The sequence below is a fragment of the Thamnophis sirtalis genome, unplaced genomic scaffold (genome assembly GCF_051295495.1).
Source record: "Thamnophis sirtalis isolate CommonGarterSnake01/CBP01778 unplaced genomic scaffold, rThaSir2_p1.2 scaffold_5, whole genome shotgun sequence".
In the NCBI taxonomy this organism is placed as follows: domain Eukaryota; kingdom Metazoa; phylum Chordata; class Lepidosauria; order Squamata; family Natricidae; genus Thamnophis; species Thamnophis sirtalis.
The window spans coordinates 65,386,525-65,408,882 of record NW_028261385.1 but is presented as its reverse complement, the minus strand read 5'-3'; the positions used below and the strand labels follow the sequence as shown (position 1 = coordinate 65,408,882).

The following is a 22,358-nucleotide window of genomic DNA, read 5'->3' as shown; positions in this document are numbered from 1 at the left end:
TTGACTCCTAGCAAGACCATGCAGTTTTGAAATTTGACTCTTCAAAATCTTCAGTTCAGCAACCCGTAGCCTGTAATTCAATCCTCTTTACAACACGTTGGTCTCACTGGTTTTAACGTTTCCTATTAGTTTTTGAAAAAATCATCCCACACCATCCTACAGGATCCCTTATATTAGGACTTTCTCTCTGCACAGGGTACACTTGGAAATACTGTTCATTCAAACGAATTACTTTTAGGAAATATTCATTCATGGAAATCCCATTGAATTCCACAAGGTTTACTTGACAAGATAATCTAGACCATTTTGCTTATAAAAGGTTGAACGTTTTTGCATGGTTTTGAAATATCTCATACCTAATTGCAAACAGGAAGGGAATGGTTTTGTTTAGCATGAAGTAAAACACAACAAATACTATTAAAAAACAGGATCTGTCACATCCACATCCAGCTCAGTATTATTACAATTTTAATTTTATTCAATAAAAGAAATAACCTTGGAAACTATCAGTACAAATGTCCAGGATTTTACATGAAAACAGATTGATTTAGCACGCATTTTCTATGCCAGTCAATATGAAAGATACAATTATTTCATTCAAATCTTTGTACAATGGAAACATATTAAACATATTACAGTTTGGGCAAATTTGCCAAGGCTGTTATCAAGCTTTTAATTTTTTTCTATAATTTCTCGCTATTAATTGACAAAACAGGTTTGTAAGAGTTTATTCAAACCAATTTAATGCAATACAACAATTAGGGAAATACAACTTGAGAAACAGAAAGAAAACCATTTGTATGTTAATTTCTTTACACATACCAAAGTTAAAATCAGTGCAATCAATACTTCCTATTTACCAAAATATTTGAATTGGTACTCTGCTTCTCTGGTCTAGAGAAGTGAAAAAAAGCCAAGCACAATAAATGTAGACTGTAGAGTGTATTTTAACTATGGAAATATTCATAAAGAAAGAACTGCAAGAATTGTTTCACTAAATTTATTCTTAAAATCATAGAACATTTTACAAAAGAGCGCTTACATTTCGCACACTGCGTTGAATGGATGTTGGGGTAAGTAGACTATCAGCTTTACTACCCCATTTGAAAAACAAAAAAAGTATGAAGCAGATGGGTTCACAAGTGACAAAAAACATTACAGTTTACAACCAACATAGAAAAAATAAAAATAAAATCTACTATCTCTGCTGCTGTTTCAAAATACCAATATTAGTTTTGCAGGCTGTCCCAGCCCCTCCCACCTATATGTAAAGAAATAAAACATTACATCTGGTGACAGCAAAAATTTCACTACACTTCAAATGCAGAACACCTATGAAGCAGAGGAATGTTGGCTTTTTAAACAGAAGCAGATTTTAAGAAAAAAAAAAGATGCAGGACTCCTTCAGTTCTTCACTAGTCTTAGAAAAACTTTCCAGAATACTGCTTCACACTATAAAAAAGAAAAAATATCTTGCATTAGAATCCTTCAACATCTGCATACTGCTTCACACTATAAGGAAAAAGAAAAAAAAGGCATGTATTAGAATGGTTGAACAAACAACTTGAATCAATATTTACAAATACATTACAAATATAAAATTATATAAAATTATATTATATAATATGTAACATTTATCAAATTATAATTAGTAGCTAATCTACAGGCAAAATTAAAGTTATACATTACAAGATGCTCACTAAATAGTTGGTGTTAAAGAAAACAAAACATGTAAAATCTAAAGCTGTTATACATGGCAGAAAAGGAAGCGGTGTGAAATGCTGCATTAACTGCAACAAAAGCTTTCAACTTGTCCTGTAGAGGCATGGACTGTGCCATATGGTAGACTGCGATTTGTTGTCACTTTAGTAATCTAAAAACAACAAAATCACTAGTCTTCCACACAGAACTAGACCAACATCCAACTGAAATCTTCTATATTTTCTACAGGCTCTATATAAGATTAAAGTAGGTTTTTTGCAGCAGTTTTCACCAAAGAAATGAGAGCTGCTTTGGTTAAGGACACTTCCTGAAAGATTAGTTTTGAGTGCTTCTTCAATGAGTCAGAATGGAAGACAGGAGAGAAAGACATACTACTAAATTGAGAAGTTAGTATGACTGATTTTTTTCTCTCTAAAGGCTCTTTTTATAAAAACATACAAGCAATATATTTACAAGAAGTTAGTAAATGGCAACTTAAAGGCAACTTGCCTGTTTTGCAGTAAATACTGTGCATTTTGAATCTGATCCTGTGTGCCTGTAATAGTTATTATTCGATCTTCTGAGCCCTCTAAGGGTTCATCAATTTTGATTGAAGCTCCTGACTCATGGCGTATCTGTTTAATCCTCTGACCGCCTTTTCCAATAATGGAACCAGCCAGCTGAAAATAAGAGTATATTTTAGTGAACTAGTAAGTTCTAATTCATAATTAGCATGAAAAAACAAGATAAATTATGACTGGTACATGAAAATGAAAAACCAAACATATTATCACTTATTCTCTTCATATTCTGAGTCAAATATAAATTTGGTATTGGAACTTGAGTAAATATAACCAACTGTCCTAGAAAATTGCTTTTTGTTAAGAAAAGTAAAAAGGAAGTAAATGTTATACTTACATCTTTGGGTATTGTTACTTGTGTTGTAATGATGGGTCCACCAAGATCTCCGTAAGAACCACGACCCCCTGCATAAGAATAGTCTAATTTAAAACGTATGCATCTTGCCCTTTAAATGACTAAACTATAAATTTTGTTCAATACATATACATGAAAGCTTACCATAACCTGATCCACCCTCGAACTAACAAAAAAGGGAGAAAAACAAATCTAAGTTTTCACATAAGCAATTTTAAGCTATATAATTAATGTTACAAAAGTATTTCACAAAATAAAAATGACAATTGTTGGAAGAATCTTATGTCATGTATTTTTAGAACCAAGCTGACATCTAATAAGAACCTTGCATTAAAAAGTATTTAGACTTTATATCAGATATAATCTCAAACTGAAATTGCAGGGAGAAATGTTACAAACCATGATCAAAAAAAGCACATTTGCCTATTTAGAAATATATCCCATCAAATTCAATGGTAATTATTTTCAAAGAAAATGATTTTGGATTTTACTTTATTACTAAAATGTAATGAAATTTATCAGCTTTTCTCTAGGGCAAGCTATTAGTAAAATTGGCTCTTGATTAATCTTCTCTTGTATCAAGAGTATGTTTAAAGACATTTTTCTTCCCTTTCACGAACTGTAGCAAATCACCTAACTCTACGAGGGAGACAGAAAATGTACCTACCATTTCTGGTGTTTCTATGTCATCACAAGCACTGACATGACACTGCATCATCTTGCCAAGCAGAACACAGCACAAAGAAAGGGGGGAGGGAGGAAATCAGTGAGGATCTTCAAGCAAAATTGTAAGCCAAGTTCTAAATTATAGTATCATTACAAGTGTATGAAAGCTATAGTTTTACTATTAATCATGTCAGATGAATAGAGTTATCATAGGACTTGAGAGTATAAGAGAGTAAGAAAAACAAAGACACTCTCGAAATACTGGCAATTTAAGCATACTCATACACAAAATGTTATTTATTGCTGAGTTACAGACTGAAATACACTATGACAATGTTCATTAATCCAGACTTGCTCCAGTTATACAATAAATACAAAGAATCTTCAGTGAAGAATTTTGGATCCAATAGAGCTTCCCACTCAAGTGAGGGTCATCTGCAGCCTTAGAAGGACGATAGCAATTCAGGGCTGCAGAGGAAATCAAAGAGGAATCACCTCATTCCTTCTTCTAATGCCAATGAAAGACTACTGGGTGAATTTCTAGATCCAAAATATTTACTTCCTATGTGTATTAACTGACTGCCATAATGCAGAATCAAGCACTTCTGGTCAAAATGCTGTTACAATTTGCTATACAATGAATAGAAATATACATCTCCTAGCTAGAGATAAAGGGACCAATATACTTCATTATTTGGAGTTAAATTAGTTTAACTTCCAATTTATGATTTCAAAACATGTTCATTCAAAAAGCAAAATATTAATTTCAACACCTCAATCATCCATATATTTTCTTGGTGGAACAATTCTACTGAAATTTTATGCAGACAGAATAGTTCCAGAAACATGCATATTCTGCTTTATGCAAATAAGTACATTGTACAGATTAAACATTTAAGATTTTTAAGTACAATCATACAGTTGGAAGCAAGTTTTACTAAATCAGTGGGACTTATTCCATTATAAACAAATACAGAACTGATGAACCCTTAATCACAATTTGTCTTACTTAAAAAGCAATAACAAAACACTCTTTGAATCATGATAAAAAGCAACAAAGAAAAGCAATAACTTTTTTTAAACAAACTGCTCAGTCACATATACTATCGTATTGCTGTAAACAGCACCAACAAGGCAAAACATTCTCACAATATTCAGATGTCTCAGGTAAATTACTATTACATACTCAAGGGAAAAAAATCCTGAACATCGAACATCAAGGCAATTATGTTATGCATGCATATAGTCATATAATACATACATGATTTAAATTGCATTAACGTATAAATTAAACCAAACGTGTGCTTTCTCTCCCCCCCCATTTTTTTTCCTCTTATTTACTTTTCAATTTCATAAAGTAAAAGTTGGTCCCTAATAGAAGAGATTCTGAAAGTCACTGATTTAATAAAAGGAACCTCACTGACAGAAGGGGAAAGAAGGCTATTTATTACCTCTCTTTCCTCAGGATGCCTCCCTCCCCCTTTTCAGGAGTAGTGGGGGACTTTGTGGCATTTGGAACAAGGAGAATTAGATTCTTCCTCACCATTCCACCCCCCCCAAAAAACCACAAAAACCCCAGATTTAAGTCTTTCTTTGCATAAAACAGTTGTACCATTAGCCATTTAAACTGTTGCTTAACACGTTTTTTTTCTGCAATAATCATTCCAAAGTACAGAATTAGTTGCTCTAAAAATGGGCAATTGCTAACAATCCATCTATCTTTTCAACATCTTAACTTCCTCATTACATTCTCTTAAGAAAATTTGGGAGAATTCTGTAAACAGGGAATTGCATTTGGAGTAACATTCAAATTCCAACAATAGAACTGAAATAACCTAAATATAATTTTATATTTGTTTTTTAATAAGTGAGAATTTATGATCTGTTTTCTCATTCTTGTTAAATCTTTTAAGTTTAAAACTAGCTGAAAATTATTCAACTATAAGGTATAACTACTTTCTTACACAAATATTACACTGATTTTAAAAATACATATAATCAACATAATATCTGTATTTTGAAAATCTTGCTAAATTTAAAGTTAGCTTGAAATAAAAAAGAACATTCTATCATCTTTAATATGTCTTTAGAAAAATGATACAGCATGCTTACATGGTCAGATTAATTCTATTAAACCAAACTTACCATTCCATCATAACGATCCCCAGGTCTGCCTCTTCGATCATAAGACATAAGGTCCCTTAGGAATATAAAATAAATAATTTAGAATATTTATCTTCATCGAATTGAAATTTTACTTTTCTCCACTATCTCACGTTTCAAAATACAGGGCCTCCAAATAAATAGTAAATTCATTTGGTGATATGAGGCATATCTGCTATTAATTTAATAGAATATTCAGCCATCAAAGTTGCACTTATTCCTGGTCCATTCTTACTAAAACTTGCAGAAACTGCTACTTTGACTGACTTGTGATCTCTTTATCTCCATCCCTAGTTCTGCTGAAAAACACATACTCGAGAGATCATCCTTAATGAGTGTTTTAAGAAAGTAAACTTACCCGCCTCTAGGAGGAGGAGGGGGAGGAAGAGGAAGATTGCGAGCTCTGCTGCCACCTCTACCACCACGACCTGGAGGAGGTGGAGGCGGTCCTCTGCGAGGGCTCATATCATCATAATCTCTTCGTGGAGGCATGGGGCGACCACGGCCAGGAGGCATTCGATCAAATCCCCCTCTGCCCCGCATTGGAAACCCCACAGGACGTCCTCTTCTGTCATCAAACATCATTGTAAATCCACCATAGTCATAAGTTTCATCATAAAAATTGGGGTCATAAGGCTGTGCCCGTCCTTTAATTGGTGACTAATATAAAAAAGAGAAACAAGTAACTCAATATATTCAGTCATCTCATTTTAAACCTTTGTAAACATTGCGTTGCATTTGCTTCTTAATATACTATTCTGATTGTACTATTACAAAGAAACAATAAAACAGCAATAAAAGTACTGACCAAATATCTATTGTAGAAGTGTCTAATCTAAAATCTAATCTTGTATCAGCTAAACAGTTTTGCCTTTCTATACTTTATTATATCCCTACATATTCAATTCTAAATATACTTTATACAGAGGGAGATAAGTATGCAAATGTGTTCTGAATTAAATTACCTCTGATATAAGATCCAGTATTATTTTGATGCATTCCACAACTCTATCAGGTTTTCCACCAATTAGTACCACTCTGTCAGAAGAATGAGGGCAACATTCTTGGAAAAGCTTAATAGTGGTTTGAGTGTTCTGTCAAGAAAATGAAGAAACTTTTAAGTCAGTAATTTTTATTTATTTATATCCCACTTTTATTGTTTTTTACAAATAACTCGAGACTATGAACATATCCAACAAACCCTATTTTCCTCACATATTTAATAATGTTTAATACTTCTTACTTCTTCCTAGCAATGTTTTCCCGCAATGTTTAATACTGCCATTAAAACTCTGACCTTCATTAAACCCACTCTAGAATACTTTTCCATTACATCTGAACTGAAAAATCAATTTTGCTTGTGGATTTCATTTCAGTTACCTTCAACCAAATCCTTACTACTGGTCATAATTCTAGACAGTATCTTTTAAAGATGCTATAACAACATGGAATGGAAAGTAATGCAATGTACAGAATCTCATATGCTAGCATGGAAAAGAATATGAGCTGGCAAAACAATTCACCTACTGAATTAATTCAGAAAGATAATACTGGTGAGACGTATCAGAACATGAATGTAAAGAAATTCTATTGTAGCATATTCCCTTCATGAAAATAAAAGTAGTATCTCCAAATTTAAAAATCTAAAATAGAGCTACATGTTATAATGCAGTTTTTATTGTGTTGCTCAGCCACTATTTTGGATAATGGAAATGAATTATCTGTACCCTGGTCTCTTTAGTGCCAAAGGTTCCTTAAATCCAACAAAGTGTCATTAATATTTTTGCAAAATGTATTCAGTTGGGCTGCTTGACATAGTACTTAAACATGACTTTTGTGTTCCACTGAATTAATATTTTAACTATTTTAATTGGCATAATATTCAGTGATCCTTTAGACTACCAAGAATAATGGCTACATAAACTACTGCCATTACTATGAGTTGTTTCCACTTGCTAAGGTACACTAGCAAGAAAAACTAGAAAACGTTTAGAAACTTTAAGCAATATAAATTTCATCTGTAAAATTAGATTTAAGTATAGTGCTATCCAGCACTCCCAGAGACTATGATATGGTAGAATTTTTTCCTTTTCTTTCACTGAATATATTTCCATATATTATAAAATATTTAGGCTTTTTGAGGTTGATATTCTACAAGCATAGTCAACACTAAATCTCACCTGTATTTATAATGTTAGCTTTGAGGCTTTATTCTTGTAATTTCACATCATACAGCAGATTGTTGTATTTCTGGCACTTACCAAGTCATTTCTAGCTATTATCCAAAAACCGCAAGATGCAGCAGTTTACACATTGATGATACAAGCCAGTTCAGCAATAGAATATCTACTTTTTGGATGCTGCATTTGCTTCCAACAGGTGTTAGGAATAGAATTAAGTTTTAACCTTTATATCCTTACAGGGTAAACACCAAATAACTGCAGGATAGCCTCCTCCAAGCTGATGACCTATTCATTTTGCTTTGAATTTACTTAATTCAGAAAGTGAGATTCTGAAAGTAATGCTTCTCTATTGCTGTCCTTACTCTTTGAAATACACTCTCCACCAATATTATCTTTCAGAAAATAGTTTTTCTACAGGTCTTTGGAGACTTAATTTGAGTTCTTATTTAATCTATTACAGATAGCATTTTTTGAAAAATTTTACAATTCAATTTATAAAAAGCCTGCAGATATGTAACTGGACTAGTATAGACACACAGGAAATAAATACGCAAGAAAGCTGCCTACATCTATGCTGAGAATATAGTATTTTTAAAACTTTCAATTGACAAGTTTGTTACCTCTCGAAGTTCTTTGATTTTAGCTCCCTTGACACCAATAATTCCTCCCGCCAAACTTTGATGAATCAATAGTCTCAATTCACAGTCAAAGTCACTTCCTTTGTAATGCTGGTACTGTTATAAGATGTAAGAAATTAACAAGACAATGATGTGAACATGAAATTAGTACATTTTTAAAATATAGTGTTACATAAGTTGAATTAAAACAGTGCGGCTACATGCTGTTTTCTTCTGTTCTAATTTCTAGAACTCCCCATCTACTAAGTCTAGATTTAGTTTTTTAAATTAAATATGTTGTGATTTGAAGAAACACATTCTAGTTATTTGCAGTTAACATATTCAAATAAAATTATATTTCAAACTACTGTGATGCTTTGGGAGTCTGATGGTTAAAGCAAATAATCCTGCTGAGGGTTTACATTAATAGATTTTCCAAAGATGTTTTTATTTTTTACATCAAATAGTCACATATATATATATATATTGGAAGACCAAATAACCCTTACTTATTAGTATGTGATTATACAACAATCTTTATAGTGTCTGAAATGTTAAAATACGATATGCTTTTGCTAATGGAGATGGATAGAAAATGTCTACTATGAGGTCTTGGAAAATGGCTGTCAAATCAGTTCAATACTGAACTAGGTACGGTTATCACCTTACTTGGCAGAAGAGAACTTCCTAGTTCCTGTAATCGCAATATAAAATTCTTCGATATGTGCCACCATCTTTAGACACGCTTTCTCGTGTTAATTGGCAAAATTCACTATCAAAACATGCGCATCCAGATCTAAAGATTCGGTTATGTAATGTGAAATAGATCAATACTCACTTCCTCCAATGTTGGGATAATTTTCTTCAAAATTTCTCCAATTGTTTCAATATCTGCACTTATACTCAGTATACTGTTAAATCACATCAAGGTGTTACAAAAAGAGGGGAGGGGGAAATGAAGTAAGTTCTATATTCATATGTATGCAGATTATAAATCAATTCATAGAACAGAAACTACAGTTAATATTCCCCACTTAATTCTGTTTACTGAAGATACAGAACATGCACCTTTGTTTATGCCCAATATTATAAATGGTATAAGTTTAAAATAAGGTTTGGGAGATAGCGAATGACTTTCTTGGAAGGAGTCAGATTAAGTGGACAAGATACTGATGAAGAATTGAAAGCAGGAGTGAATATTTATGTTCCCCGCCACCATTAATTTAGGACACCCTCACTATTACATTATTAAACTGGCACACCTTCTCATAAGGAACGTGAATATGCAAGAGGTGAACACTGTATTTGGAATAGGGTTATGAGACCAGTTAAAATTAGATTACTAATGGGCTCTGCAAGAAAAGAAATACAAATGCAAGACAAAAAGACAACACAAATGAGAAGTGAAGGAGAGTGAACCAGGAGTTAGCATTTCATCAGAAAAATTATGAACAGGCAATGCTGAGGGAGCAAGGTGGGCCACAAAGACAGAGCAGAGCGAGACTATTTTGAAACAATCTGATTTACAATGCAGAAAATATACAATTGAAGCTGTGCTCCTTCCATTGAAATAAAATTAGTGGTTTGTTGGGTGGGTAACTCACGTAAAAGTTCAGTGACAAAAAGACTTAATGGGGAAAATAAGACAGAAAACTTAAAAACAATACACCGTCTACGGGGATACTATTTAATTATATAAAAGGCAGGTAATAATATACATTTCTCTCTTTCTAATCAGGCAGTGAGGCATAAACTGTTGGGACATACCGCTCGGGGCCACTGCTGTCTGGGACTGAAACACTGGCATTGTACTGCATTGGTCATTGGCGTTCGTGGATGTTGGCAATGGGCATGGGCATTCAATCAGAAGTTGTCAAGTAAGGCACCCGTTTGGCAACGAGCACATTTTTGGGCATAGCCAACCAGGGTTTTCACATGGGCGTTCAGGGGCGGATGGGCCAACGTCATGGTGGGCAACGCAGGGGCAAGTCGATCCAGTACATGGGCAACGGAGAGATATATGGCCAAAAAAACAAGGAGAGGGAAGAGGGGGAAAAGCAATAAATTTTAATTTAATACAAACTATACTCATTACAAGCTTAAGTTGTTCTGAAGACTTAACACAATAACGGATAGCTACATTGACTGTGGCTTAACAGTTATGGACGTAATAATGAGTTACTTGGCCTAAACTACTTTGAAAGTTAAAAGTTGCAGTAGCAGGCTGGCTCATGAGGGTAGACACAAGATCTGTAGAGATTCAGTTTTCTGAAATCCTGGGAAATAGGGAAAGCCACTACTAATCCAGGAATTATGTGTATGAAATCTGGATTTAGGTATGTGAAATTTTAAGTACACTAGCTTCAGAAAGGTCAGTTAATGTACAAGTGATTACTACCCAGTCCTTGCTTATACCTCAGATCTAGTAACTAAAGGTTGACAGTTATAACATTCTACAAGAGTTTATTTTACAATATAATGAAAATATCAAACACAATGTGAAACAATGTAGTGCCAAATAATTCATTAAATACGAGTATTACTATATTGAAAAAATTGATTATGCACAATAAAGATATTGCTTTTTTACAAAGTTTGGTGCTAAACTATAAAGCTTAGATAATGCTAAACGTGTCTATTCACAAGAGTCAACCCACTAAAAATGTGTAAATATATTTAAAGTTACATTCACGTAAAATTCCTTCCAGATGAGAAAGTAGCTACTATGTTGTTTCTATATATAATACTCATATGAATCTTTCTCTATTAGAGAAATAAGCCTGATGGAAAAAAAGCATTGTATACCTAAGTAAAGAATAGTAATCTGTAATGTCTTCTAAAAACAACTATTTTAAACAAATTTTCAAGTATAAAAAAGTAAATATGCTACCACTCTTTGCAAAGTTACTGTAAAATAAAGGATAGGAATCTCATCATATTACTTTCTGTCTTAATTCAAAGAATGAATTGTGAGACTTGAGTTTAAAGATGATTACAAATGGCTTAGACTAGCCTATTACTTAAATTATACATGACTAGAAATATATTCTTAATGCTATGTTTTGCAAAATAAGGGTTTAGTTTGTAAATACTCACGTCTGTACGAAGTGCTTTAATATTTTTGCCACCTTTGCCAATTACTGCTCCAGCATTCTAAAAAAAAAGTTACAAAGTAGTTTAAGGTTTCCTAAATAACTTCAATAAAGAATAAAGGGGGGGGGGAGGAGAGAGATAGGAGGTCAATGTAGTCAGTAAATTAGGAAATAAACATACTTTACTCTGAAGCAGAATGCGCAGTTCCACCATCTCATCAGTGTTCCTTGACCTTTTGAAGGCCTGTTCCTCTTCTGTATCCTCAGCTGGTCGTTTGCCTAACATTTAAGAGAATAAACTGTTTACAAAAAATGCTTTTTAATGGCTTCTTGAAGCATGGAAGCACGTGCATCTTTATTTCATGCACCAATAATTTATTTATCTATCGTATACCTAATGATTACCAAAAGAGCCCTGTAGGATTGGGAAGATAAATATTTCAAATGAACTTAAATGAATTTTTTCGGGTTTTAAAATTCAATTTAAATCAAAATTATAAAAATGAAGATGTAATGAGAGTCCAAAATCTCAAGCAGGGTTTTGTGAATGTTTTAGAAAAAAAATTGACAGCAAAACAAATTTACACTAATCCCTAAACCCTCACCTGGAATACAGGGAGCATGTTTCAAGTTTCAGTAACTGTTATGGGGCTCATAATAAATTCTATTATATAATTAGTATTGTAAATTTACTATTTTATCATTTATAAACTTACCATTTGTCTCTGTGTTAGTAAAGGTCTCCTCTTGCTGTTCAGTCTCCATTGTTTTCAAACTTGAAGACAAAACCATTAAATATAAATATACCAAAGCGTTCAAACAGAATCTTAGAGAACATGACAGGGGTTAGCAATGGGTTGCCAGCACTTACCAGTATTATATATCTTTGCCAAGTAAATCTTCTGGGCGGGATCAACAATCAAGTAGCCTATGAAAAGCAGCATACATGAAGGCATGATCTTGTTAATTTACAGGGGAGTGCTTGTATGGAGTCAGTCTTGACTCCTGGCAACTATATGGACAAGGATTTTCCTCAGTGATTTGTCACTGCATTTTTTCTAGAGTTGAGGGAAAGTGACTACTCTAAAGTCACTCTGCTGACCTCCAGCCCTAAAGTAGGACAAAATTCAGGTTTTCTGGCTTTAGTCCAGTACTAACCACTAAACTGAACTGGCTCTCAATTTAGGTTAGGCTGCAAGAATTAACATAAAAAGTGAATCAGTAAATATGTTTTAGCAAATATATTGCTATTCTGCAGCATTTATTCCTTTGACTAACTTTATCAACAAACCATGCTGTATTTTAACAGGCAGAAGTTAATTTTAACAATTTGAATTTCAATTTGAAAGCACAAATATTAAGAAAAAAGATCACATTCTGCTTTCTTTTTCTTACGAGGTGCAAGTTACCTGCTTTGGTAGCTAAAATGTATTTCTATATATGTATAATTCTTCTAACAACCAAACATTGGTCATCATACTAAATTCCAACATATGCAATATATGTTTTTGTATAATCTCTATATTAATCTTTATTAGATTGCCCTTTAGCTCATCTTGGAAGAACAATGAATGCAAGCTAAACTCAGAACTGTAAAATTAAATGATCTGAACTTTTTTAGATGAACTTGCAATTATGTACAATTCGGACACAAAATGTTCTAAATAAGAAAAATCAACCGATAATTTTAAAATTGCAATGAGCCTGGTATTGCTACAAAGTACAATATTTCTTCAAGTTTAGTACAACCTCATTACAACTGGTAAAATATATGCCCCCTGCACACAAAGGATTTTGGTTATTTGCTTGGGGGAGAAATGTTATTTACAGTCCTTTTAATAATCGACAGGAGCAACAACTATATTAGAGAGGACGCGTCAAGCATGATTAACTAAGCCCTGGTTGTAAGCGAAGAAAAGGTGCCTGAGCTAATAAAGCAATGCTCTGTTCAAAACCGATCTCCAGGTCTTTCTCTCCTCAATCACGCGAGTTGCGAGCAGGATGGACAGCAGGGAACTAGCGGCTCGTTTCCGGCTCTGACAAGGCGGGCCTGATTTAACCACCTTAACCTAAACGACTCCTTTCCTACCACACAATGATACAAAAGGTGAAGAAGCCTAGCCGCGACCAGACAATCTCGGACAACCTCGGCTGAAATGCTAACTAAAAATGGCGGCTTTAACGCCAGCTTGAGCAGTAATGGCGATCACGAGCTGCTAAGGAGGAGTCCCGAGCGGAAGAAACACCGCCACGCGGCAGCTCCAGAAACACGGATTCAAGGAGACACAAAAGATGCCTGGAACCTCTTTGCCCCCTATTTTTTTCCTTTTCCCGGGAAGGCGAAGCGGGCGCAGGGGCCTACCGAAATCCGACGGGGCCACCAAGAGAAGGGAACGCCTCGCGCTCTCCTCCTCGCCCCTCCCAACTACAACCAGCCGCCATGATTCCTGCAGCAGGAGGCACATGCGGCAATCGACGGTGGAGGGTTAAGGATAGCCGCAGGCCGAAAAGCGCCTCTCTTGCCGTGGTGTAATAACAACACCGGCCCACCCTTCAACCGAAGACATTTGCCCATTTTAAACACGTACCGGTTAATTTTGTAGGCCTAAGTATGTAGACGCTACATATGTAGTTCCCACCAACAAAAAGATGGAAGGGCGTTAACGGTCAGTCCGGTAACCTCGCCCGGTTTCCTCACCAGGCAGCGGACTAAACGCCGCCGAAGCTGCTTCCCGAGTACGATAAAAGCTCAAAAAGCAAGAGCGCGCGCACACTCACCGCGCTACTGTCGCTCCTATTCGCTCGCCGGCTGCACTCCTGAATCCTTATTGGCTGTCACAGGTGTCGTTCTTTACCTGGAAACACTATTGAGTATTACTCCCGCCCACCGCGGCAACTGTCGGCGCGCCGCTACAGCTAATTCTGCTTCAGGCCGTTAAAGCGGCTGACACTGTAACATACCTGTATATATTATCTATATCTCTATCGCCCCTTCTACCTATCTTTTCTCTTTCCTTTCACCCCTGTTTAGAGAGTGGGTACTTACTGTGGGGGGGGGAGGGGGGAAAGAACGTTAAAAAAATCGATCCCAACCGCTTTACAGTCGTTACTGCTGCTTCAAGGAGAGCGAAATTGACCCTAATCAGTGGGCGCGAGGGGAAAAACAAAATGGCGTCAGCGAAAACTCCGCCTCATCCTCACAGTCGATAATGGACAGAGGGAGGAATTCTCGCGAGAGCTGAGGAAGTTTGGTTCTCGGTCCGCTTTGGCGCTTAAAACAAAAGGAGGAGGGAGAAGGGGGGGGGCAGGGCCGGACATCAGTGTTGTGGGGACCAGAGGAGAGCCGTGAGCTCGTCACTTCGTGGGGCTGGGGCCGTGGGATTATATGTCGCAGAAGTGGTAAGAGAAGAGAAAGTCTTCGGGTTTCTCACCAAAAACACTGAAACCGAACAGCCTTGAGGGAAGGGAGGGGAATCTGCAAGAAGCCCGAAAACAGCATCTTGTTTACCTATAGCTAAAATTGTATTGATTTACACACTTTTAATTGGACAATAGTGCAGTTCAGTCCCAAGTGTGGTTTTTAGATGATATCCTCTTACGTTCAGTGAATATATTTGAATGCCAATGCTTCCTGCGGGTTTCTATGAGTGTTTTATTAAAAGCAAGCTGCCTGATAAATGAGTTTCTTAATGGGACACCATTATATTTTGCTTTGTTCATTAGAAATAATCTGCCATGCTGTTAAATTTAAGAGAATCAACGATATGAGAGTCAGAATAGAATAAAGTATTATGAAACTCGTGCACAAAAAATCTGCCAACCCCAAAGATTTATGTAATGCCATTTTTTAAAAAAAAAACCATTTTTTTCTTTTTTTATCTTAGAAGAAAATGACCACATTAGGTGTTGCACTAAGAGTGGAAACTTGGCTCTTATCTACCTGGCATGTGAAAGTACCAACTCGATGGCTAGAAGCTTGTATTGATTGGATTGAAAAAGGACATCATGGAAGCAATTTGGCTCAGGCTGCTATTAACAAGAAAGTTTTTGAGCAATGGCTTCTTACAGATCTCCGAGATCTTGAATACCCTGTTCTGCCTCAATTCATTTTAAATGATCCAAAAGGAGAATTGAATGGCTTTTATTCAGTGCAAATTGATTCAGTTGTTGATGTGAGTCAGCCTGCTTATTCCCAGTTGCAAAAAATAAGAGGAAAAAACACTGTAAATGAGGAAGTAACTGCTTATACACAGAGATCCTTGAGGTCATGGGAGGAAAATCCTACTCGAATGCTTCTGCTACAAATAACTGATGGTATACATCATATCCAAGGTATGGAATATCAACCTATTCCTCAACTCCATAGTGGTCTACCTCCAGGTACCAAAATTATGATACAAGGGAAAGTTGCATTTCGTTTAGGTGTTCTTTTGCTTAAACCAGAAAATGTGAAATTATTGGGAGGTGAAGTTGATAGCCTTCTAGAGACATTTGCTTTGGAGAGAGTGCTTGCCAGATTAATTGGAGAAGAAGACTGTAGTCCTAACGTTGTCAGGTCTGATATTGGTGAAAATGAAATTGCAAGGCCTGATGATGAATTAGGGCTTTCTGATGAAGAGCTTTTGGCAACTCTTGAAGAAAATGATGAAATAAGGATAAATGAAGTTCCTCCTGAAAGTGGATACTATTCAAGAAGTACCAGTTTAAATTCTACTGTGCCTTCTTTTCCTCAGAGCTTTGGAAACTGCTCACAACAAAGATCTGCAGAGTCAATTTCAAGAAATGAAGAACTACAAACTGTTTCAGTTCTAGAAAATATGGAAGGCGATTTTGATGGATTTTCAATGGATGACGACTTACTTTTAGTAGAAGCGATACAGCAAGAACCGGTACATGTTCTGAACACTAAATCTAGTATAAATAATGAAGCTGTTCAAGAAAAAAAATCTAGTGAAAGAGCAATGTATAATGTGTTTGAAGAAAGCATGGCAGTTTTTACTACAAATCATAAAAGACAGTACACCCAGAATTTAGATGGCAGTAAAAAATCCTCTAAAATTTCTAATGATGGAGTAATAGACATCAGTGCAGAATTCGGATTGTGTTCTGAGCAGGTAGAGATGATAAAAGTAAAGAATAAATGTCACAAACTTGATTTGGATACTGCTCCTTTTACATATCTATGTGTTCTGTTTAGTAGCAAGTGCAGAGATAATACTACTGTGACAATCAAAGCATTTATAGTAACTCTTACAGGAAATCTCACAAGCAGTAATGGTTTCTGGAGTGTAACAGCAAAAATATCTGATGGCACAGCTTATCTAGAAGTTGAATTTGCTGATGAGATTCTTACAAGCTTAATTGGCTTTTCTGTGCCTGAAATGAAGCAACTGAAGAAAGATCCTGTCCTGTACCCAAAGCTTAAAGAGGGATTACAGAATTGTCAAACAGAACTAATAGACCTCTGTTGCTTGATGACTATTGAATTTAATGTTTGCCAAACAAAAGGAAAAGTAATAGTTTTGCAAGATATTAATATAAATGATTTGAATCACTTAAAAAGACGCTTATATATTTAACATTTAGCAGCAGGTTTTAATCTGAAGAAAAACCTGTATCTTAGACTAGGTGTTAATTATGGTGTTACTGTTTGAATTCAGGTTCAGTTGGAGAACGGAGAAATATTTTCATGAGAGCACATATTTTCTTTAAGTCACTCAAAAAATGTGTTTGTTTTAGCAATGGTTAATGCATTTTAACTATTTCCTCAAAATAACGCTTTTTAAACATGAGAAAAATAAAATTAAGAATTTATTCCTAAAAGCTATTTATCCTTTGCACTCTTACAATGAGTAAAATGAAGTACATGTATTTTGAATGAACAAGCCAGTCTTCTGTTTGTGATTTTTTTACAATATTGACATGAGATTTGTACCCAGTGCATTTTGAAAGACTTGGAAGTAATTGAAATTGTTAATTGAACAATTGACAATTGAAATTGTTAATTGCCCCAATTTTTCAAGTTTGGAAATTTGATAGCAGTAACTTTTATACAGTATTTACATTGTATTTAGGTATTTATACAAATCTTTAGAAATAAAATATATTCAAAGTAGCATGGAGGTGATTTTGAATAAATCAGAGTGAAGCCATTTTAACCTGTTATCTGACAGGATGTCTCTAACAAAGAATATGATAAATGAGCCAGCTGCAGGGTCAGCAGAGAGGGTGAGAATAATTGGATATGATGAGAGCTGGGTTTAGTATTTATAAGGAAGAAAACAAAGATAATGAAGGGATGTTTTTAGATTTGATTTGCTACTTTAGTATAAAATATTTCTATTATGCTTTTTGGAAGCTTTAGGAAAAGGGGATTGTTTTTTTAGCAATTTGTTATCCACAGTAATAAATTATTTGCACTTTAAAATAAGTGTAGACTTGATTTCTCTTTGCAATAGTTTTTTTTTAAAATGATATAAATTATTTTCTCCTGAAGTTAATATATTTGGTAGTTGTATCTTGACTAGGAACAATAATAGGGAGTTAGAATAAAAGCTATCCTCAGCAGTGTCATGCATTCTTTTCCATTTTTATTCAAGATAGTTCTCACTTAGCAGTGGAATAGGACTTCAATTTAAATGGGATAAAACTGCAGTTTTATGATAAAGAATTGGGGATGGGGTTAAATAGAGACCAGATACCCATTTTCTAGGATATTATATTTTCTATGGGTTGGATCTATGGCAAAGATTAGGGGAAACAGTGTTTTATATATGGTATCTATTTTTTATAACCCAATGCCATTGAAATGCATTGGTGCCATAACTTCCTGGTAGTTGTAGCCCTAAACCATTTAGAACATGCCTGATTGGGAAACGCTGCATAATTAATTTTCTGTTGCCTATAGTCCTTCAATATTAATCCCAATACTTTTTAATTGTTTTTCAGATACAACAAAATGTTTTAAATCTAGCAAACTGATGGGAAAGGAAAAATGACAAATAGCTGCACTATACAGATTGCATAACAGGGTTTCCAATTGTGAAACTTCCCATTAATGTTTTTATTCCAGGTATAGACATCAAATTTTAAAAGGACATCCAATTATATAGTGGGAGCTACCAACTGGTGAAACTTTCCATTAATGCTATTATTAAAGCAAAACAGAAATCTTCAGTAACTAATGAGATTGGAGAATAGGGTATTGATTTTTTTAAAGTAGAATTGGAAAGTACACTTGAAAAGAGTCCCTGGAACTCTTGAAAAAATTCGTAGAATTCTAGATAATTTGCTCCCAAAGGACATCAGTTAAAGTATGTTAAAAGATTAAAATGTATCTTAGTTTCCCAAAGTTATATAATGAGGCTGAAAAATAATGGCTTACTTAAGTTCAAAATAAGGTATTTCTTACTGCAATAGTAGCAAAATTATTCCCTAATCTCAGGTTAATTTTGAAGTGGAATAGAATATTCAGTATTAGTCTGACCACACATACTATGTTCAAGTATATACATTAAATTTTAAAAAGATGGTAACAATTATATGCTGCACAGTAGGAGATACTAACTGGTGAAAATTCTGGAAACCAGTGCAGACCTAAGGATTCTTCCTCTGAAGTTTAAAGGAGGCAGGATGTCAGAATTGTGGTCACTGAGGAGATGATTCATGCTGAAACTAAAGAAGCTGATCACTTGCAACTATCTGCATTATACTCTTTGAGGGTGGTTTATTAACCTGTTCATCATAAACACCTGTAGTTTCTTAAACATTTTTCAGGTGCTACATTATCTTAATCTGTAAGAAAAAAATAAGGAATTACTAAATTTTGTTTAGCCCACTAAGTGCCACAGAATGTAGAGGCTGCACATTCATGCATAATAAATGTTTAAGCATTAGATATAGTTTCTTTAGTTCATTTTGTTGTTTATTAGAGTTTGTCTGGGATGTCTGATTGATTTAATGCTTTTAGTTTTTATGTTATTTGTATTTCTTTATTCCACCCAGAGAACATGCGTTGGGTGGTCAATAAATTTGAATAAACAAATAATGATTATAACAGAAATAAGGTATTTTATCCTCCCAGTTCAAATTAAATACTAAAGGAATGTCTTTGATTTGGAATAATTTAAACATATTTAGAAACATCAATGTAAGAACATGCACTATTAAGAATCATTGCCACTATACAAATACAAAAATACAGTATTAAGAATGATTTTCTAAGAATGATATAATCTTATAGAGTCTGGGAAAATGGCAATTAAACCTTTGATTAAGCATATCCAGAAACAGTCTATTCCACTGTTGCAGTAGTGTACTGTTATGTTTTTTTTTACCTGATAACCAATTATTTAATTTAAAACCATTGTTTCTACTGGAAGAAATCTAAGCACTTTGACTCCAGCATCTATATAGCAGCCCTTCAGGTACTTTGAAACAGCTACCCTGTCTCAATGCAGTTTCCTCCCAGCTTAAATAAATTACTCTAATTTTCCTCATAAACATTTCCTTCCAAGCCTTTATCATTGTGGCTGGAGATACCTCAGTGTAACAATGTCTTTCCTAAATTGTAGAGCCTAGAATTGTACCAATCCATAATGGAAAGTTTGATAGTTGATCTTGATAGTTATTTCTAATACAATATAACCCAATTTTTTTTGTAGTTGTATCACAATTTTGCTCATGTTCAGTTTGTGCTCTACCAAGATATCCAAATCTTTTTTATCTGTTCTGCTGAAGACAAGTATCCTCAGTTAATGAACATTCGTTCAGTGATTGTTCAAAGTTAACAATGGTGCTCAATGAGTGGGACTTACGACCAGTCCTCAAAGTTCTGGCTGTCCCAGCACCCCAGCAATCATGTGACTGTGATCTGAGTGCTTTAGTGCCCAGCTCACACCTAATGATGGTTGCAGTATCTCATAGTCATATGATTGCCAAATGCAACCTTCCGTGGTGGCTTTCCACAAAAACATCAAGGGAAAATTGATCAGGGAAGATGGCAAATTGCTCAGATAAGTATCTTGCACTTGACAGCAGCCACTCCACTCCACACTGCTCACACCACACCAGATCTTCACACATGCTCATGCTGTATATCCTCCCCGACCCAGCAGTAGCCACCCCAAGCCACACTGCTGGCTCTGCACCACCCCTTTGTAGATGTCCCTTACCCTTGTAAGCTGCCTGAGATGTGCAACTTCCTGCTGGTTCCCCATTGATGATGCTTGTTGGAAAATGGCAGGGTGTTGTGAAGAGGTCCTTGCTTAATGCCCTGTGAATCTTGCTTAATGACAGCAATAGGTATTGCCAGGATTGCTGTTGCTAACTGATGCTAACGTGATTTCACATTTTACAACTGCAATGGAATGGAAATTCTGGTCCCAATTTTCATAGTTAATCAAGAACTAACTTTATGGTCCTTTAATCTTATATTAATGATTGACTTGGTTGAGCTAGTTGTTCCAGCAGATATTAATGGACTCTTGTACATTTTATCTAATAAATGTGAAATACATTTTTTAAAAATCTTATTGCAGCCACATAAAACTAACATTAAAAAGTTAAATGTATTTCATGCATGCATGATCATTTTATACATATCAACAGAAATACAATTTTGCTGTTTGCAACCAACTTCTCTCACTGAAATCAAGAATGAAACTTATTGGGCTTCCACTGGCACCGTAGGCGTTGAAAGACGCTCCTGTTGGAATGCCAGCCCCATGATTGAGTGTAAGCTGCTAGAACAGCGTAAATCAGCTTTCTAGCAGCTTGAAAACTTTCCCCTTGGGAAAAGGGGGAGGTGAGCAGCTGGGCCAGAGTAGAGCTCTCCTAGACCCCCAGGAGCAATTCTGGGGCTTGAAGGGTGAGAGCTCCCCAGCAGCCCGGCAGAGCTCTGCATTCGGGACGTTTCTGCTGTAGCAAAGCAAAACGCCGCGACCATCCCTGCAAACAACGCTTTAATCAACATCTGAATAAGAAGCAGGCAGAGCAAAGACAGGAGTGATTATAGTTGCAAGTACAAACTTTAACTCTGATGCAGTATTACTTCCTTCGGTGAAGATTGAGGAGAATAAAAGGGAAATGAAGATGGCGCCTGAAAGTTAAGGGTGTGGTGGAAGTGAAACTTAAAAGAAAAGTACTTGTTAAGTGCTTGTTAACGTCGTTAACCTTGCTCTAATCAATGGACTCAATTTTAAAAGAACAAAGAGCTCAAGATTAAAGAAAACAGCATTGGTTCACTAACAGACTATAAGATTTAACAAATTTGGGGATTAAGTGGACTTTCTGGACTCAATAATTTGGCTGCTGCAAAGTGTGATTTGAATATTTGAAAATGGCTTCAAAGCAAACAAAAAAAAGAATGAAACTTATTCAGAAAAAAGGGCTGACATCGCGACAGCACGACATGTGATCTTATGTTCCGAGATCACAGTCGATATTTCTGCCGCTGGACGGTTCATTCGGACCTAAACCATCCCGCAGAGATGGTGATTGAGAAGGGCACCTGCTGATCTCAGGGACACCGCAAAGTCACTGAAAGATCCAGGAATAGCCTTTTTTTCCGGTGACAGAAACGCAGCTAATGAAGCTGCTGAAGTTGGGACAGCTCCGGAACGGGAAGAAAGCGAAAAGAGAAAGTGTGTCAAATTGGTGAGGAAATTTTATTACTAGAAAAAGACTACCCCCCAAAAAAATTAAGTTAAATTAAAATCGAAGATAGAAGACTAAGCAGTGAAATTAATCTACATTAAACCTGCTTTTAATTTTTTTTATAGATGGAATTTTTGCAAAGGCTCCCTATTTTTTAAACTGAATAGATTAATTTTTTCTTCTTTTTTCACTTTTGCTTACACCTATGGATTAAAATTTTCCTTTTTTAAAATAATGCTTGATTCGATTGGTTGGATTGTTTTTGATCTCCATTTAAGGGTTTTTTTCTTTCTTAAATTTGGAATATAAAGAAGATAATAAGGATTATAAATAGGGTTGTAACA

At 35.2% G+C, this 22,358-nt stretch overlaps 2 protein-coding genes across 6 annotated transcripts; one reads left to right on the top strand and one right to left on the bottom strand.

The window, feature by feature from the left end:
• Positions 1 to 445: 445 nt before the first annotated feature.
• HNRNPK (heterogeneous nuclear ribonucleoprotein K) lies at positions 446 to 14,529 on the bottom strand. Of its 5 annotated transcripts, none has more exons than XM_014072107.2 (16): positions 14,405 to 14,529; positions 12,230 to 12,286; positions 12,075 to 12,133; positions 11,540 to 11,637; positions 11,363 to 11,419; positions 10,034 to 10,077; positions 9,105 to 9,177; positions 8,270 to 8,383; positions 6,432 to 6,560; positions 5,825 to 6,126; positions 5,449 to 5,503; positions 3,305 to 3,355; positions 2,782 to 2,803; positions 2,620 to 2,702; positions 2,212 to 2,381; positions 446 to 1,512 (listed from the first exon to the last, which is right to left on the bottom strand). In XM_014072107.2, exons 3-16 carry the CDS (start codon positions 12,121 to 12,123, stop codon positions 1,479 to 1,481), a joined length of 1,281 nt encoding a protein of 426 aa, XP_013927582.1. In that variant the 5' UTR covers positions 12,124 to 12,133; positions 12,230 to 12,286; positions 14,405 to 14,529; the 3' UTR covers positions 446 to 1,478. The 5 variants fall into 5 exon arrangements, with proteins under 5 accessions (XP_013927582.1, XP_013927583.1, XP_013927585.1 ...); XM_014072108.2 differs by lacking the exon at positions 14,405 to 14,529 and adding an exon at positions 14,137 to 14,262; XM_014072110.2 differs by lacking the exon at positions 14,405 to 14,529 and adding an exon at positions 13,947 to 14,122 and having other exon boundaries at positions 446 to 1,452.
• A 117-nt stretch (positions 14,530 to 14,646) lies between these two features.
• Positions 14,647 to 17,472, top strand: RMI1 (RecQ mediated genome instability 1). Its single transcript, XM_014072096.2, has 2 exons — positions 14,647 to 14,757; positions 15,243 to 17,472. Exon 2 carries the CDS (start codon positions 15,249 to 15,251, stop codon positions 16,935 to 16,937), a length of 1,689 nt encoding a protein of 562 aa, XP_013927571.2. The 5' UTR covers positions 14,647 to 14,757; positions 15,243 to 15,248; the 3' UTR covers positions 16,938 to 17,472.
• Positions 17,473 to 22,358: the final 4,886 nt, after the last annotated feature.